The sequence below is a fragment of the Malaya genurostris genome, chromosome 1, assembly GCF_030247185.1.
Source record: "Malaya genurostris strain Urasoe2022 chromosome 1, Malgen_1.1, whole genome shotgun sequence".
Lineage (NCBI taxonomy): Eukaryota > Metazoa > Arthropoda > Insecta > Diptera > Culicidae > Malaya > Malaya genurostris.
The window spans coordinates 143,946,779-143,965,645 of record NC_080570.1 but is presented as its reverse complement, the minus strand read 5'-3'; the positions used below and the strand labels follow the sequence as shown (position 1 = coordinate 143,965,645).

The window sequence follows — 18,867 nt, the reverse complement described above, 5'->3', positions numbered from 1 at the left end:
TACCGAAATCGGCAAATCAATGATATCAATTTACCGAAATCTCGGTAAACAACTTCTAGACAACCGGTGATTCATCAAAGTAGCCATTTTCTTCAGTGCAAAACCGAGCGATGTGAATAAGTGCCTGTGCTCACATGTGGAATCAGTTGCAACTAAAAATTTATGAAATCTTTATTGAATTCGATAGAACGATCAAAATTATGTTAGCCGCGGCCAGGGTTTCCACATATACAAATTAATCTGTATTTTACAGATTTTTCAGATAAATTTGTGACCAAGATTCTGTATATACATATTTTTGGCAAGAAATACAGATTTCTACAGATATTTCAGAGCGTGGATTAAAAATTGAATAATGATCGAGTTAAAATATTTTGAATCATGGTACTGTTGTTTCTCGAAGTAAAACCATTATCCTGATTTCGTGTTAATTCTTAAAAGAGGGTAAATCTTACACAAATAAGAACATCAAAAACAGTAAACACAGATGTCCTATCTGCTAATAAGGATTTTTCTATGCTCACTTCATCATTTCGAAAGGCTCAAACTCAAAAATAACTTCCAGCCATTTTCCAACTACAAAATCATAAATTTCAAACCAAAAAAGACTTTTTCATTCCGTTCTGCTTCGATTTCTTACCACATTACACATACAGATTTTCGATACAGGTTTATGATCTCCTGATACAGATGAACAGATTTTTCTTCTAAAAATGCAGATTCAAATTTGGCAACCCTGGCCGCGGCTCTGCTTTAGATGGCCCATGCACAAGGTTCAATTCTGGCACACTCTCTCCAACATATCAGCTGGTATTTCACGAATAATGCCACTCGCCCTGGGCTTGTATTGTGAATCCTCAAACGAACGAAGCAACAAAAAAACACTTAATTTTACGGTGTTTTTGCCTTTCTCATATAGAAAGGTTATGTAATCACTGTAAAACCCGACTTTTAAGTCGAGGGCCGGAGGGCTAAGTATCGTATACCATTCGACCCAGTTCGTCGAGTACGCAAAATGTTTGTGTGTGTATGTAACGTTTCTTGCACTAACTTTTCTCAGAGATGGTTGAACCGATTTTCACAAACTTAGATTCAAATGAAAGGTCTTGTGGATAAAATTCCTGAACATTATTTGGATCCGACTTCCGGTTCCAGAGTTATGAAGTAAAATGTGCAAAAAAATGAAAATATGTGTTCCAACTTTTCTCACCGATTTTATGACCAATTTTCACAAACTTGGGTTCAAATGAAAGGTCCTGTGGTCCCATACGTAATTCCTGAATTTCATTCGGACCCGATTTCCGGATCCGGAATTATAGGGTAAAGTGTGTTAAAAATTTTATACCGTCACTTAAAAGGGCGAAAATCGTAAAAAAAAAATCTAAATCGACCTCAAGTCTTCTCCAATTGATAGTTTTTATCAGTAGATGGTCAAACAAACCGATTTCGGTTACTCTTTTGAGAATCGAAGAAAATTATTCGGAAGAACACTACAGTATTATATATGATAGTATGATTGATATGAGAAAGGCATCATTACACCACTAGGTGGATTAAAACGGGTTTTTTAATGTAGGTTTACAGAAATTATTTTTGAACATAACATTTGTACTCTAAGGCCAAATTCGATCACACTTCAAAAATATTTCAAACATTGTATAGCATAAATTTTACATTTGAACCCGTTTTTTAAACGATCAATTTGTTTCTTGGGAGTTTGTACCGTGTATATATCGTAGAAACACAAAAAGCAATATTTTTCAATTAATATTCATCGGAACAAAAAGTTTTCTCGTAGGTATCTTCAATATGAGAACCATTCATCAAATGCTAACCTCATGAAGCATACTCATTAGCTGGCGCACATCTTCATGAACTAATGAACGGTCAATGCAGCTCTCCTTGCTTGGATTACCCTGTGAATCCTACCTAACATACGAATGTGTGTGAATAGCACAGAGGGTGAAACTCTTTTGTTAATATTCGTTGCTTCAATTTGCAAGCCCTGTAATCCACCCCAAACAGTAACTTGTTTGGGAGGCGTTGATAGCTCTTGCAATGCTTCTGGCTGGTCTACACTTCAAATGCGGTAATTTTGCTTGTTGACGTATCTTTTCAACCAGAAATGAGCTCCGTCGCTGAACACAACTTTTCAATAAATAAGGGGATCTTCCTTCAACTTTGCCAACGCACATTCATGATTAAATTATAGACCAAACGACGATTCATGATTACATTATATATCAAACTGAACAAGTTTAAAAATGACACAAGACATGATTCAGGCGAGATCTATCAACAACAGTGTTGCCAAAAAGATACCAGCAATTATTCTTTATTTACCTTTACAGTTTTGGTTTTATTGAGCCATTACTTTCGTTGTAACCGAAATCTGATTTTCTGCGGGAATTCAAATTGTGATCCCTACTGGAAATGACATGGAAGTGCATCAATTCTACTGTGTAAATTTTCTTCATCTGATAAATTACGCGATACAAAGTAATGTCGATATCTACTTCCTAACCAAAATAATAAAATACTAAATGGACCCTCCTCGCCGTCTAAGCTATATTTACATACGTCCTAGTTAAGCATGGTAGCAATAAATATCTGCACGGTTATCATCTTCACGCGCGCGTTTTAAACTTAGCGTTAAACCCGAAGAAAAATAGATCTAACGTTCTCCGGATAATCAACAGTGTTTAGTCTAGCCTGATTTTCAGTAAGGAGAAATATAATAAGATTGTAGACAAGAAAAATGCGAAATATCGGAAATATCTGTAAGGAACGATCTCTCCAGTATCCTGCTTCTCCTATTCGCATTGCTATAAACGACATGAGATGACATACCACTACTGAAAAAATAAAATAAAATAAACACTCGCGGATGGATTTGCGGCAGACCAATTTTAGATTTTCAGCTTAAATCACACAGTTGACAAAATTAAATTTTCACGCATTTCATATAAATCTGATAACGTAAATCTGACAATACCGACAATAATATGAAGATAGCGCTTCGAACGGTTGATTTCGTTTATTTTGGGGGTTAAATTCGCATCGGTTGACGTCGTTTAATTGGCACATGGTCGTAAAACTGAAATATAGAGGCGCTGCTTGTTTAGAGATGATACTTTCAGCAAGAGCTGTCAAATCGGTAGCAAAATTTTTAATTACTCAACCTTTTCAACGATTTCGTATAAAAACGGGCAAATTCATTTGAAAAATCATAGTAGAAGTTGAAGAAAAAGTTTTTACTCTGAATTGGTAATGTTGATCTTAGTTCATTGTGCGAAATCTACCGTTTATTCAGAATAGAGCATTAAACTTGGTTTGAAACCATTTTTCAAATGCCTGAAAATAATAAATAAAGTACCCAAAATAAATAGTACTCGATCGCTATACATTCTAGTACTCGAGAAATCCACATTACACTGGTTTCTGTTAAAAAAAATGTTGATCCGAAAAAACCTAACCTTACCTAAGTAGTAGTAATCACTTTGAAATCGATTTTCTTCTACTCCGAGTGTACTTTTATTGCTAATATCTATTTGTACTCTTGAATAAACGATAAAAATGTTGCAAATCACTACTGCCGATATGAAAATTTCCGAAAGAATCCTCCTTTTCTTGGTTCCATTTTTCATTGGCAGGTGTCGCTACCGGTAAATCAGCTTTGCGACAATTTGCCAATAGCGGAGAAAACTGCTGTTTTCCTAAGATTGAATGTAGAACCAAATACAAATAATAATATCCCTAAGTCCCATACAAACGAACCGCCAATGTTTGGTTCACAGCCTGAACAAGTAAGCCTAGCAAATTACTCCCTTTCGTTGCGATAGTTTGAAAATGTGGAAGGAGATCGTTTCTGGCAACGCTTTATGCTAGTTGCTACGGCGCAAAACAAGTTTGTTTGTTTTTGTTTTCCGTTGTTGTATTGCAACAAATTCAAAGGTACACTAAAGCTAATCGATGGATTAAGAATTGCGATATATTTTGGCAGTGATGGGACTTTATTTCATAAACGAGCCTTGGTGTGGAACATGGGTACGATTCGTATACGTACCACTGAAACAGCGATTAGCGCTCTACACGATAAAATAAAAGTTAAAAGAAAAACAAATGCAAGCTGTGTATGCGTTTTCCCAATAGTCACTCAGCTATGCGTGACCCAGACAAATTGATTATAGCACGAACGGTGGCAGACACAACAGTTTTTCTTTCATGATGGATAAACTTATTAATTGAATTATTTTCTATTAGTATTATGACGTAAAGGTTCCCCGCATTTAGCAGATGTTGGAAAAATTCCTACTGCTCTGACGGGATTGATTTGCAATGAGAAGAACGGATGGCTACCATAACGATTCGGTGAACAGTGTCGAGACATTCTAACATATAATACTTAGCAATTTCTGAAAAGCCAAGGAGCAAATTTCTGAAAAGCCAAGGAGGACAAAAAATAAAATCCGATATGGAATAACCATATCTCATACACAACAACATAGTTCAAGTTTATTTTTCACTACAATAAACAGTAACTATGGTGAACTTGTTCTTACCCTTCAGTGTTGCTAGTTTTATAGAAAACTCGTTAAAGTACATTGTCACTCTGACAATGTATCATGACAGTGTACCGCACGATGCAAAATGTGTCCTTGAAAATGTGTCGAAGTACTCCGTATTATAATTTGTATTTGGTAGAACCTTAATGCAACAATATCTATAAAACAATGGAATTCTCTATTGAACAACCGCTTTCATCAATCAGTATTATTTTTTAAATTGTATCGGTATTTAGAATGGATATGTTAACCATAATTAGAGGCCGCCAATCCAGTGAAATGTGCGGATCGAGCGTTTTGATCCAGTTCATCCAGATTATTTGATCCACTTGTACAACTATATCCGTAGTCTATACCATAAATTTGCTGGATCAAACAGAAAACGGTTAATCGTGTGCCATTGAAAACTCCATCATGCCGTTCGTTTCATAAACGAATGATTATTGATTGAGAACAAAATTGTTGCCGTAGTGCTGCTACCTACCATATGGGTATCGAAAGTTTCGGAACACATATATATATATATATATATATATATATATATATATATATATATATATATATATATATATATATATAAACTCCCATTTATGATCGCAGTTTTTCGCGCGTCGTGCTGCACTCCATCACCGTTTTGTTACGCATCCAACGGATAGGCATATCCATAGATACCTGTACGGACAGATATGGGTAGCAAAATGCACAACAAAGAAAACGGTGGAAGTGCAGTTTCATTCGCTCTCAACATTATCGATCGGAAAAACAGTTACAATTTTCCTAATGAAACTAATTAATAAAACGGTGCGCGCACATGATGCAGCCGGTCCAGATCGCTGCGCATCAACTGCGCACAAGTAGGAAAATTTCTCATTTGCAGACAAGGGAGGCTCGTATTTGTAAGGCTTTTTTACATTGAACACATTTATTCACTGAAATTGTATCGCTGTTCAAAAGGGCCTTCCTTCTACGAATGTAGTAAATAAACAACCATGAGTTTTGTAGGTAAACTCCTAATACTTGTTTGATGTGAAATATTAGCACATGAACGATAAACTTGACGTATATAACTGCGAAACTTGGCATTTGTATATCTAGTTACTTCAAAGTGGCACTTAGCTTCCACGATTTGTCACAGTGCGTGCTCTTTCTCGCGACTGACAAGTTTCTATACTATAGAAAAACTTAAAAAAAAACACATTCGCTTGTAACAAAGTCAAAAGGTCAAAACAGCGAGAGAAAAACTATTTCTGTGCTCAATCGCATCTCTTTAGATACAATCAGAAAACAATAAACTGAATATACTAGGATGACTCTGGATAGCGCTAGGTTTTATTTACGAACTAAAACTGCCCCGAACAACCAAACGCCTACATGTATGTAGACTAATGTCGGTACTGTCGGTGTTGCAGCTAAACGCCTGAATCCCCACCACTTATTGTTATAAATTTCTAAACTCGAACGGTGGCGTCTCACTGCAAGCGTATTCCCCGAGCGGAGCAATCACCACCTGCAACTGGATCGTGTCTCGCTTCTCACCGATCAAATGCGAGCTCAGGTTGACGGCACTCAGTTGCAGCTCTTCGTATGGTATCAGATTATCGATGTGCAGCACCCGAAACTCGTTGGAGAAGTACGCCGTTCGGACGTGACAAGTCCGCACGTGGGTGATCTTGTTCTGGATGCCACTGATCAAAACGCCAATCTGCGGAGGTTCAACGCGAATCAAATTACAGCATGTTTGAATAACCCGTAACCATCCGACTTACCGTGAAACGTTGTTCCTCTTCGAGACGCTCTTGGCACAGCACTTTTAATCGAACCGTTCGTATAATCGATTCAGGGATTTCCGAGTTGACCGGTGTATTGAAGACTCCTATCAGCTTGGCACGGTTATAGCGAACACCTCGGGGGAAAAATTCAATTTCCCATGCGACGCTTTGTTCTGCAGAGTGTAAAAACTGAATTTAAGAACTGTCAATAAATTAACGCAACAAGGCAACAACCTTCGTGACACTCCGACAGATCTTTCTGGGAGAAGAACAGTCCAACAAAATTGGTATAATTCTCGATTTGTTCGAAGTCGCTGATTCGCATGCTGAAACCCCAAATATCGGTGGTATACAGACGTGGTGTAAACTGCAATGCACCGTTTTCCTGAGCCCGAATTTTCCGGATACCTTCTTCCTGTCCGGAATGGTAGCTCATTCCAATGGCAACTCGCTCTACGAAGAACTCTTTGTGGTACTGCATGATCGGCCGGAGCAAAATCTTTGCCAGCTCAGACAAAGACATCATGGCAAAACGAACGTGCACAAATACCGCCTCAATCGTACTGACTAGTTCATACAATTTCTCTTCTTCGGTCATCTCCAGTTCCTTATCCAATTGATCCTTTTTATACAGCAGCCACTTTTCCAAATATCTGTACAGAAATGCTCAATTAAGTGAAACTTTTTCGTTTGTTTTTAAATATAACCAAACTCACTCAAACAGTACAAACTCGCTTTGCACCACCAGATCATTCTGCTGCAGTAACCTCACCAGGATCATCCCACACAGCTCATTGAAATCGTTGGACTCCGAAACAATATCCAAATTCCACTTCAGAAAATTCTGCAGTGCTTGCGTCAGTTGAACGTGATTGGTGCCAAACGATATCGTGTATTGAAACCAGGACACCAGGTAACCCTGTGTCGCAGCTTTGGCCACATGCTTGAGCATATAGTCCACACAGAGTTCCACTAAATCTTTTATGTTGTACTTATCGGCCAGCTCCAGCATTGGCATCACTGTCTGAAGGGATACTTTAATCTGTCCAACGTACAGGTATTTCAGGAATTGCGGGAAAACCATCGAGCACATGGGATCTTCCTTCAGCTCGATGACACTTTCTCGGCACTCGTTCCATTCCGGATTCATCAGCATAACTTGAAACACGTCGCTACTGGCACACAGAATCACACGGTGGGCTGGATATCGATTAGAACCCACCACTAGAACAACGTCGGACATCAGTTGTTCAGCGTACAGATTAGCAATCTTCAACAGAACTCCTTTGGAGTTATTCATCTAGCCAAGAAGACATGAATAAAATTTCTCTTATTTCAACATGTGAAAAATGTTATCCTTACCTCAACGTCACACGAATCTTGACTAACTTGTTCCTCCATGATAAACAACAATGAATGTGGAGATTTCAACCAATGAATTCAGTAACAATCTACGGAAATTGAACCAGTCTATTTAAGAAAATTTCATATTCGTTTTCACAGTACAGTGAGAAACAATCGCGCACACTTTTCCTATTGCACTATATCAATTGCCTCAGACAGTGTCTTTTGAGATACGAAAATTAATTTGGATAAAATATTTCGAATTCTACCGAATGGTATCCTCGGAATTGATTTTTTGTTGATATTTACTTCAATCGCAATTTCCAATCTGACAGATAATTGAGCTCGTCTCACTTTTCCCGAGCAGAGATGCCAGTTTTTTTCCAAAGATTAAAAAAGTAAAAGTTCAAAAATGCATATTCTCGATAAATTTTCCAAAACAATTTCGTAACAGAAAATGACAGTTCCACTTTTTTAACTTTCTCTGTCGTTGCTTACTGAGCCGCTTCGACATTTATTTCACAGCTCTTCAAAAAACAAATCTTTTTCTTTTTGTTTCAATTATAGAGGTTTTAACTTCGAGGTCATTCGCCTCTTCGGGCCAGAAATGCTTTCTGACCTTATGTGAGGGGTAAGGGATCGAACCCAGGTGGGCTTTGTGGAGAGTATCGACTAACCCATCACGCTATACTCACCCCCCGTGTTGAAAATCTTCATATACATTTCACAATAATTGAAATCAAAGAGATACTGTCACTTGCTGTTAAAGTTTCATTGAACGTTCGCTAAGATATTGAAACTATTCTAACAGTCACAAGATAAGTTAAAGTAGGTGCTCTGGGAGAGTTGCCGCATTTTCGAATTCGTTGTTATAGAAGTGCTCAAGAATTGTGAGCGTCAATGGTAATTTATCTTGTGATACAGCAACAAAAAGATAACTAAAAGTAGCGAATTTTATATTATCAGGAAATATTTATTACTGATAATAGTATATTCAATAATTTATCATTTGAGCGTTTTTTTCTACCACATTGACGTCACGATACACAACAATGCATATTGAAAATGCATAATAAACGTTACATCACAGATACGTATTTCGAATACTTTATGTATTACCCGAATCGTCCTATATAAGCCGAAATCAACGTTTTCATTCGACACGTTAATAACGACGTTACACTGTAGTACAAAATAGAAAATTTGGCAAAATTTTTCAAATAGCATTAACTTTACTTTACGTTGGTTTTACTGTTTATGTTGCACTTCTAAGTGACATAACAGTTCAACAGAAACTGCTATGCACTGACGAGTCTAAGACGGAACGTAAAACAAAAGTATATTTATATTAGTTGTACATGTGTGTCATCACCAGTTATTTGCAAGTACCCCGATTGCATTGGACTCCTCACGTTTTGATCCCCAAACACTGTGATGTTTTGATACTCATCGCGACTCACAAATTGTGAAAATTTCTTACACTTCAGCTGTTCTTATAAAAAGGGAGAATCTTTCGAAGGTAAACAAATTGATATTCTCTTTCCTACAATTCAATACTTAAAAATCCTCTAATTTTGCGTGAAAATTTTGATTCTTCAAAAATTTTTATTTTAGTAATACAAAGAACTATAAAAAACTAAACTGTTATTCCATTTGTTTTCGTCAGTTTCGCCCTCCGTGTTGCATGCCAACAAACAGGGCGAAGCTATTTTCTTGTCATCATTTTACATCATTTTAGAAATTTTCACTACTAGAAATAATAAATGAGACGATAAAATTACCCGCAGATTTGTCTTAATTTTGAAATAACAGTTTATTTCACGAGAAAATGCACGAGAGCGTAACTTCATTGAGCGCACAGGAGACACAAAAGTAAACAAATCGAAAAAGAGCGAAACTTGTTTAAACTTTTGAAAATAAACCAACAATACATAGACTCATCATAATTAGATTTGAGAAAATCCGATAATTTCTAAATAGGAATCAAAACCAAAATCGAACCATTCATCGATGTTTTTCTCCATTTGCTGTCAATGTTAGTTCCGCCCTCCTTTGAAAAACAGCTGACTTGATGCCCCAAAACACTATTTTAGCTGACCCGACAAGTTACTATTTCCAACTTTGGTGTGAAAAACAAGGAAAACCCGTAAAACGATTGCATTGCTTATTGTATATTTATGTTGCAATCAGCTGATTTTTGAATTCAAGATGGCGTCGTGATAGGGAGTCGTATCGAACTATCAAAAATATTTCAAATGACAACATGTGTCTAATAGCTTTATAGCTTTATTAATATTCGAAAAAAAAAATGAAGATAGTCACTTTCACGTATTAAGGCCACTTCATATATTTTGGCCCACCCAAGGGGCAAATCCCTCTAAACTCTAGACAATCTCATACTAATAAACTCATGTCATTCCAAAACAATTTTCTCTAATCTCTTTTAATCCCAACTAGTCTAGATAAATTTGGGTAATTTAAAACTAATCCAACCTAGTTTTGCCTAATCTTGTTTGAAGTGTATCTGTCATTCGAGCTCGCACGCAGAGATGCCATTTATACAGATTTATCTGTATTATACAGATTTTTACATGCGCTTACAGATTTAATACAGAGTACAGATTTTATACAAATTTCTCAAATTAAATACAGATTTATACAGATACCACAAAAAGTAAGAAAGAAATAATGAGACTTTTCCGTCTGAGCGTGTTTGATTACCCATATTCAAATGAAAATTTTTTCGTGCAGCGTCATGAAACTTTATTGTCAGACTGAAAAGTTGTATGACCTGACTTGACCTTGCGTAATGGGCGTTTGAATTCCATGTTTGAATTCCAAGTCATCATTTTCAAACGAAAAAAGTATATGGATTTACAATTCAATTGTGGTTGATAACAAAAACAATTAAATTTCGTCGTTGAATGTTCATGTCCGTGCGGCAAGAACTTACGATATAAAGGAATGCTCTTTGCATCTGCCATTCTATAATAATAATCTAATGGAATAACATCTTCAAACATCATTTTATTTCCGAAATTTCCTTTCTGAATACAGATAAATACAGATTTTTTATACAAAACAATACAGGTTTTCTATGAAAAATATCTGGCATCTCTGCTCCCACGTTCACAGCTTCTTATGTCAAAATAATGCTTTTCCAGATCTCGGCTAAACTTCTCTAATCCCATTCTAATCCAGCGAGATCCCTGCTAAACTTTTTTACTCCCGGTAAAACTTGTTTGAGTTCAGACAAAGTTTAGAGTGATTTGCCCCTTGGGCCCACCTAACAAACTTTATTAATTTAATTGATGTTAAGCAACCTATGTAGCATCAATTTGAATCTAATCAATTTGAATTACCTATCGCGGAAGTGTTTTCTAAAGATATTACAACATCTGGTGGATATGTTTACAAAGTGAGCAAAAATAAAATCAATCCTGAAGTGGGCCAAAACACCTCCGTTACCCTACGTGAGATAAAAACTTAAAACTCGATTTATTTAACTTTGTAACTATCGCCCTTCTTAAAAAAAACAGCATAACTAAAATAATGACAGTATCATGCTGTCTTTTTTAAATCATTTTTTGACAGCTTTGAGTATCCTGTCATGCCCCGTTTACACTTCTGCTGGCTGCCAGCATGCTGGTGTCAGTGTACTGCCCTCTTAGGAAAAAACGTTCAACTGTGGTCCAATGATCCAAAGTATTAGACCAACGAAGGACCACCGTTGAACGTTTTTTTCCTAAGAGGGCAGTACACTGACACTAGCATGCTGGCAACCAGCAGAAGTGTAAACGGGGCATCAACCAATTTTTACATACAAAGTTTTGTGTTGTGTATTTCAGTTGCAAACAATCAAAATGCAAGAATTTTTAAAAATCAACGATAAGTTCTACATTGTCCACATCCAGCGAGTAAACGATAGAGAAGAGCAACCAAGCGCAGCGGAGCTGCTATTGCAATGTAGTATTTTCGATATGATTCAACTTTGGAGTGAAACGATATCTATCACAAACCTGATCGAACGAGAAAAGGTAAACAGAGAGTGAGAGATCGTATTCAATTAAAAAAAAGAGTGCCCTCAGCCGAAAGCTCAATACACGCACTCATCAGGGGAGGTGAAAGTTCATTGAGTTACTAAGGTGTTATTTGAAAAATGAAACGATATAGGGTAACCAACTGTGCGCTATGAGTGTTATTTTCTGAAACTTTTTGATGCTGGCGTTTCTAACAACCATATGGTAATCTACGTTTATTCCATTTTGAAGCATAGAATATGACAAAATGAGCTTTAATTTTTTGTCTGATACTGTAAATACCATTTTAGTACAAGCAATCAGTATTTTCACACTCTATAAAATTGTCTAGCCAATTAGACATCATACATAATATCAGTATCTGTTAATGCTTTTGGAAGACGGATCAAATTTAGGGATTTATAGGTTTCTGTATAAGCGAGAAATTCGAAAAAACATGGGATTATACATCATAAGATGTACATAAATGAAGCGTCGTAGTTCACGCAAACTTACGTGCAAGAACAGGTGATATAGTCTGATTTGAATATTCCATAGCATGAAATTCAAAGAAATGAAAAAAAAAAAAAAGCTGATGGCGACAGCGGCGACTTGAACCAAGAATCATTGGATCACAAAGTACCGATTGAGCTACTGAAACACACATCTACTAATTGAATGCAAATTACAGTCGGAACCAGTAAAATTCATTCTAAAGCAACATTAACTCATTACAAATGGAATTTTCTGCCGTTATTTAATAAACTATATAGGTCAGTGTACGGTTAGGAAAAGTATATACGCTGCTTCTATAGAATTCCAATACGATTAGTTCTTAGTATACAGGACAATCGCATAGCTAGTTCAATGGTCCTATTTACTAATAACTCTTCCATGTTGGAGCTCAAATATATGATAATTGACTTTTGCGACTATTGCAGAATTCGAAATTACTAAACATTTACTTATCGATAAATCGTTATGAAATTCACCCAGACTTTCATATTCTACCCACGAATAGAAAAACAACGCGATAATTGAATATTCGCCAGACATAGTGGACGAAACCCTGCTAGCTAGGAGAGCGGATGGCTATAACCTACAGGAAAGTAACGACAGCTCCTTCGAAATGTGTCTCAACATGAAGTATTACGTTTCGGGGATTCCTGTGACATTCAACTTGCAGCTAAAGCAGGCTAGTCGTGAAGAGGTAGGAATGAAGTTTGATCCACTTCGCAAAGTAAAATTAGTGAATTCTCCTTTCTAGCTGTCCGAAAATATTTTACTACCCGTTTGGCGTACGCTCCTTCTTCTACATGAAGAAAATTGTACTCTCAAAGACATGCTATTGAAGAAGGACATTGAAATTGAGCAGTATAAAGTTGAAGGGGCCATCCTTAAACGAAGTATCCGTACTAAACTACGCATACAATTCCTGCTTTGTTATGAGAATTTCTTTTCAGATCTAGTTGCAACTACGAAATTCGATGAAACAAAGTTTTGTAAAACATTTCCACTTAGTTTCCCGGATCAGGGACTGAAAGTGCTAGAATTAATCAAAAACAAGGAACGCCGAGCTAGTCTAATGAAACTGTTGCAGATACAATTCAATGAATCAAGCGCAAAGCAAGCGAGCCCGACCAAATTATCTAGCACAACTGCACTATCGCCGACCAAAAGAAGTCCAGGAACCCGTGCAAAAGGCTTAGATGCTCTCTATGCGAAACAAAGGTTTGTGCTTATTGCTACGCAGGAAGAACACGAACTTCCAACGGTATTTTATTGCAGGATACCAAAAACGCTGCCATCTTCGTTTCTGTCGAGAAAACGACTTCCGCTGGATTTAGCTGACGAAGATGATAAAAAGGTGATTCCAAGAACCGATAATACCAGCTTCGATGTAGGCAAACCCAATGATAGCATCAGTGAACTGAATGGCAGTAGAGGAAGCGTTAAAGTAAGGAAAATAACGAAACTGTAAATGTATTTATATATTGATTTATTTTTAAAATTCTGTATGTATAATCAAGGATAAAAATATAGAAACGATGACAATCAATCTTCCATTTATGTTACCAACCCAGGTCACCGCTTCCGCTCTAGCAATTTGCGATTTGATCCAGTTATAGTGACGCAGAATACTGTGGAAAGCAACTACAGTTCCACCGCACTGTTTCGGTTCACTGCCCATTATTCCCACTAGCGAGCCATCACACAGTAACGGGGATCCAATATCTCCAAAGCAAGCTCCGGATCCAATTCTCTCTCCGCCTGCACATATCATACCATCCGGACAGTTATCTGTGGTGATTCTTACGTACACCTCTTGCATATCATTGACCATATACCGGATGCTACTATTCGCTCCCCACCCAACCAGAAGACACTGCTTCCCAGCTTGTTGTTTAAACTCATTTAACACTACCGGCTTAAGTTCGGTTACATCTGTTGTTAGTCTCATAATTGCTAGGCTTGCTGTAGTCCATATTATATTGGCGCTCGCCTCAATCATGCCAGTGCTATTAGTCCTCGATGTAATTCCCAACACGAGTTTGATTTCCTCTGGTAACCGTTGCCCACTGCCATTCTGTACGCAGATGGCACTGGTGAGAACATCTTTCGAAGACACCAAAACTCCACTACAGTAGAATCCCTCTCCGAACGCGATGGTTTCCTGCGACGCCAATCGAATGGATACCATGTAGGGAAACTCGCTTAGTATGGCGTTACTTCCGCCGATGATTCGTGGACGACGAGATTCAGGGAAAATTGAGCTGAGTGAACGTATCGGCAGAAGTAAGGAAACAATCATGTATATTAACATTTGGTCGTGGTTAACACTTTTTCAGTATACGACATATAAAATTTTCTGGTTGATACCACACTAACCGTAAAACATTTCCAAAGTTTTGCCAGTTTTCTTTATATCTTCAAAGATCACGCGAAACCCATCAACTGAATTGGTAGACTGATTCTTAATTGTCAGAATGTATCATTTTGTTATCTATTTTATCTGATAACAACCATCCACTTCCCACTCAAGTGAAACATGTCGTCTGATTAGGGTTACCATTTGCAGGAGTTTCACCTAAAAGTATTGAAATAACCTCCTAGGCTCCAAAATGCTCTACTTGATACTTGTCGAAAATGTATGCCATCAGTCTGCTGCCCTTAATAACATGAAAACAAACAAGTAAATTGTATTTTTTTTTATTCTATTATATTCTACGGATCTTATGAAGGATTCTTATGTTTTCAAGATACGATATATTCTACATTTACAAATCTAACCTAAATTTGCACTCTTATTTTTTCGTCATTACTAGTGTACACACGACAGATAACAATAGCAGTGAAACTTGCACCACATTGTGAGCGCCGGTACCAGGTCCATTATCGGTATTTGGCGGTTTCACAGGCTGTTTTGTCATATTCGTAATCCAATTTGTATATTGTGCGGTGTCGATGAAAATTGATGTTTCATTCGCACCTCCACATCCACCGGTCAAGGACAGAATTCCGGACAGTCGATCACCACAAACCAATGGAGCTCCCAAGTCCCCGGTGCAGGCTCCACGACCTGCTTGAAGATCTCCCGCACAAAGCATTCCATCTTTTAAAGGTGTATTCCCAGCAGCTTTCACACAGTGATTCGATGAATTCAATTGCACCTGCAAATTAATGCTCTGAAGTGTACCGACGGGTTTACCGTTGGTAGAATTTGCCCCCCATCCAAATAACGTGCAAGTACGATTCACAGCCGGGCTGGCATCTCCCACGTTTATCGTTTTTACAGACACTGCCTGATTCAAGCGAAGAATAGCCAAATCATTGGCACGGGTTGTGGAGTTGTAACCGGTGTGCGGCCAAACGTTCCAAACCGAACGAACGGTGGTCCCGTTTGTGCTATTGGAATTCGTCAATGTTCCAAGTACCAATTGAAACTCGCTGATATTTCGAAGGGTGTTCCCATTGTACACACATTGGGCGGCCGTTAGAACTTCTCGAGACGAGATCAGCGCTCCATTGCAGTGAAAATCTTTTCCAGCCAATCGAATAGACACTAAATATAAACTGCTATTACCGGTCACGTTCGCTCCTCCAATAATTCGTGAATCGCTTCCATCGAACGCGTACCCAGAAACCATCAGCACCCAGCCAAAGGCCACACAAAGTAAGATCGCTATCCGACTACCGAGCATGATTGAGGAGCTATATTCGATTAAAACTGAACAATCAGTTGTACAATATTGGCTATTTAATACGATTTCGATAGTGCAACCGGTACAATATCTTATCAGTTCCCATACTGAAGCAGCCTGAAAGTCCCCTTTGTCGATTATACCTTACATAAGTTAATTTCGATACCGGAATTGCAATTCTTAAATTGTAATCTCATGGTAATTTCGTCACATTGCATATTTTACAGAAAAAAAACAGCAAATGAAATTGAAATGAAGCCGCTCCAAGGATAAAAAAATACAATATATTTAGGTGCATAAGATGAAAAAAATGTACTTTTCTGCAATTTTTTTTTCGCTACCGTATATTGTAGTTGTCATTGAACCAAAAAATTGAAAACAAATTTTGTTCTTCCCGTTGATCGTGCTCTTCTATCCCTTCAGAGTAAACAATTGTGGAGTGATAACAACAGGTTTGTTACAATAGCAGGAGAAGCGGGAAGTCAACTGGAAGGAGACTGACGAGCAAATTGCGGCCACATCATACAGCAAAATTCAATATTTGCAAGGCTCCATTTCCGCTTAATTACTATAAGAGTACACAAGGGAACGGTATGACTTACTCCACTCACGCGAAGCAAATAATTCTGAACATGTTGTAATAATGGTCAATAATTCCTGACGGACTATAACTAATAGAGACTAAGAAAACTTATCTATTTCCTCAGTGAGTAATGAATTCTTCAAAGTGGACGTTGGCGGATGGTTTATTGGCCGTTATCATAAAAAACGTGAGATTTCTCAACCAAGACAATTAAAGAGCATTTCCGATTCAATCCACCCTGTTTTTTTCGGTACCACTACAGTGCCTTTTGGCTACTAGCTAAATCCGATCAAAATTGTGTGTAGATAAATAGTAGCATGCGTGTATGGCACTCTTTCCTTCAGAGCTTTTAGTTCAAAGACTAATTAGTACAAAAACTTGAACTATCTACCCGCAGCTTTGTTCTGGTGAATGTATTGAAATCTGTAAAGGTCCTCTCCTCACACCATTGCTACATCTTATTTTTACATTTCGTCTTCGAAAAGAACTTTTGTCCTTCCAACTTTCTGAAATCTATCTTTACCTACATTCGTTTCATTACGCTTGTGTGTCGTTCATTCCGTTCAGATTCAGTGTTCGGTTTAGTTACTTTTAGGGCTACCACCTACACGGACCTAGGTCAGGGTTACCATATTCACAGATTTTTCTTTAAAACAACAGTTTTTTCTTGCATTTTACTAAACAGACTCTGCGTCACAGATCACAGAGCTTTTTAAAATCCGTAGATTTCTACAGAGTCTAAGGATTCTTTTACTAAACTGACAAATTTCAAGAATGCCTCTCACAGATTTATAACGAAACTATGCATCACAGATGATAACAGATTTTTCTATTTGAAACACAGATTTGAAAAAGGCATCTCTAACCTCGACAGTGTCGGGCCTAGAAGTAGCTGCCGGATTTACAAAAGATCTGTCGGATCGCATAACGACCACCAACTTTTGAAGACGCTTAACTATCAATCAGTATTCAATGGAAAACTTTGGATGATAAGTTGGGATGGAAAAGAATGAACAAATTTTCCTCAGAGATAGGACTCGAACTTGCTAATCATCTCTTGAAATTCCTGGTAATGTTGTTCCAAGTTTACAAAAGTTGAATTAAAATGCGGCCTTCAAAATCATGATCTTAGATTTAGCTTCTATATGTCATCCAAGCATCCTTATTAGATTCGCTTATTTTCTTCTGGTATTGGTAGTAATGCACAGGGGCAAATATTCTTTGATTATTTTGCAACGCACATGTTTTTTTTTGCACTCATTCCAGTTATTTGTAGACTGACTCATTTTGTTCTAGAAATTAGTTTATAGTATTCTAGTTACGCCTTCCCATTTCAATTGGGATTTCAATATTGTTTATTACACTACTGACAACTCAAAGAACTTTTACTTACATTGAGATTTAGTGGATTTAAAATAAAACAATCTGAAACTTTGATTTAAAACTTATTCAAGTTTCAATAATTTAAATAATTCCTGTTTATGTCGTTTCCTCTATTTTGCAACCCGCAAAATTAATGTAAATTCATCGTTGTTTGATGTCATGTCAATATTGCGTGTTAATACACCGGAGCTCTTTCTAACTGTTATAATTCTGAAATGGACTATATCGAGGGTCTTGTTTAACGATTGTTCATGGTAATATTATTAACAGCTGGTATAACTTTCCATTCCAATTCTTCCATGATCCGTTAGCTTTAGTACTTTCGTCAAGCATAAAAATGAAATAGCTGAATAAAAAACTACTAAATTGTGTAAAATCAACTACAATTCCATCATTGCTGTTATAGTAAAATTTTAAGAAGTTTGGAAACACGATAACCATAGCGGGAACCGACAATAAAATTATCACCCCTATTCTGTACATATTTCGATCGAATCGGATTTTGTCGACGAATGTAAAAATTTGCATTCTCTAATTTGATCGAGTATTTTGTATGGAAAACTCGAACTCGATCGAGCTGCAGAAATCCAAATTTCGAATTCGAATCGAAACAATCCGATTCGAACGATTTACTCTGAAAATCATTTCTACCTATTTTTTTTTTTTTTTTTTTTTTGAGGAGATATCACTTATTGTCGAGCTCTTCTATAAGCTACCCAAAATTAGGTCGTTTCTGCTCAAACTTTGAGTTGATCGGTAAAAATGGGTAGCGTTCTTTGTATGCCATAACACTTGTACTGAACTTACATTTACCTAAATTTTGATGTCATCACTCGTTACCCAAAATTGGGGAGATGCACTTTAGTTGATTTTAGGTAGGTTTTGACCCAAAATTAGGTAGCGACTGGTAAGAGTGTACAGAATCGGGGTGTATATCAGCCAGAAAAAATTACAAAAATTAAACTTGAACAAAATTAAATTTTAATCAGGACATTATAATTT

At 37.1% G+C, this 18,867-nt stretch overlaps 4 protein-coding genes across 5 annotated transcripts; 1 reads left to right on the top strand and 3 right to left on the bottom strand.

The window, feature by feature from the left end:
• Positions 1-5,458: 5,458 nt before the first annotated feature.
• Positions 5,459-8,036, bottom strand: LOC131426032 (BTB/POZ domain-containing protein 17). Its single transcript, XM_058588434.1, has 5 exons — positions 7,697-8,036; positions 7,051-7,634; positions 6,569-6,987; positions 6,332-6,507; positions 5,459-6,267 (listed from the first exon to the last, which is right to left on the bottom strand). The coding sequence occupies exons 1-5, from the start codon at positions 7,733-7,735 to the stop codon at positions 6,004-6,006; spliced, it is 1,482 nt and encodes a 493-aa protein (XP_058444417.1). The 5' UTR covers positions 7,736-8,036; the 3' UTR covers positions 5,459-6,003.
• Positions 8,037-11,469: 3,433 nt separating this feature from the next.
• Positions 11,470-13,692, top strand: LOC131426029 (non-homologous end-joining factor 1-like). The gene is made up of 5 exons (XM_058588427.1): positions 11,470-11,715; positions 12,719-12,907; positions 12,965-13,103; positions 13,161-13,428; positions 13,486-13,692. The coding sequence occupies exons 1-5, from the start codon at positions 11,542-11,544 to the stop codon at positions 13,676-13,678; spliced, it is 963 nt and encodes a 320-aa protein (XP_058444410.1). The 5' UTR covers positions 11,470-11,541; the 3' UTR covers positions 13,679-13,692.
• LOC131426030 (trypsin eta-like) lies at positions 13,682-15,938 on the bottom strand. 2 transcript variants are annotated; one of them, XM_058588428.1, is made up of 2 exons: positions 14,989-15,938; positions 13,682-14,867 (listed from the first exon to the last, which is right to left on the bottom strand). In XM_058588428.1, exon 1 carries the CDS (start codon positions 15,897-15,899, stop codon positions 15,003-15,005), a length of 897 nt encoding a protein of 298 aa, XP_058444411.1. In that variant the 5' UTR covers positions 15,900-15,938; the 3' UTR covers positions 13,682-14,867; positions 14,989-15,002. The 2 variants fall into 2 exon arrangements, with proteins under 2 accessions (XP_058444411.1, XP_058444412.1); XM_058588429.1 differs by having other exon boundaries at positions 13,682-14,862.
• Positions 13,703-14,509, bottom strand: LOC131428334 (kallikrein 1-related peptidase b26-like). Its single transcript, XM_058592231.1, has 2 exons — positions 13,774-14,509; positions 13,703-13,710 (listed from the first exon to the last, which is right to left on the bottom strand). Exons 1-2 carry the CDS (start codon positions 14,507-14,509, stop codon positions 13,703-13,705), a joined length of 744 nt encoding a protein of 247 aa, XP_058448214.1.
• Positions 15,939-18,867: the final 2,929 nt, after the last annotated feature.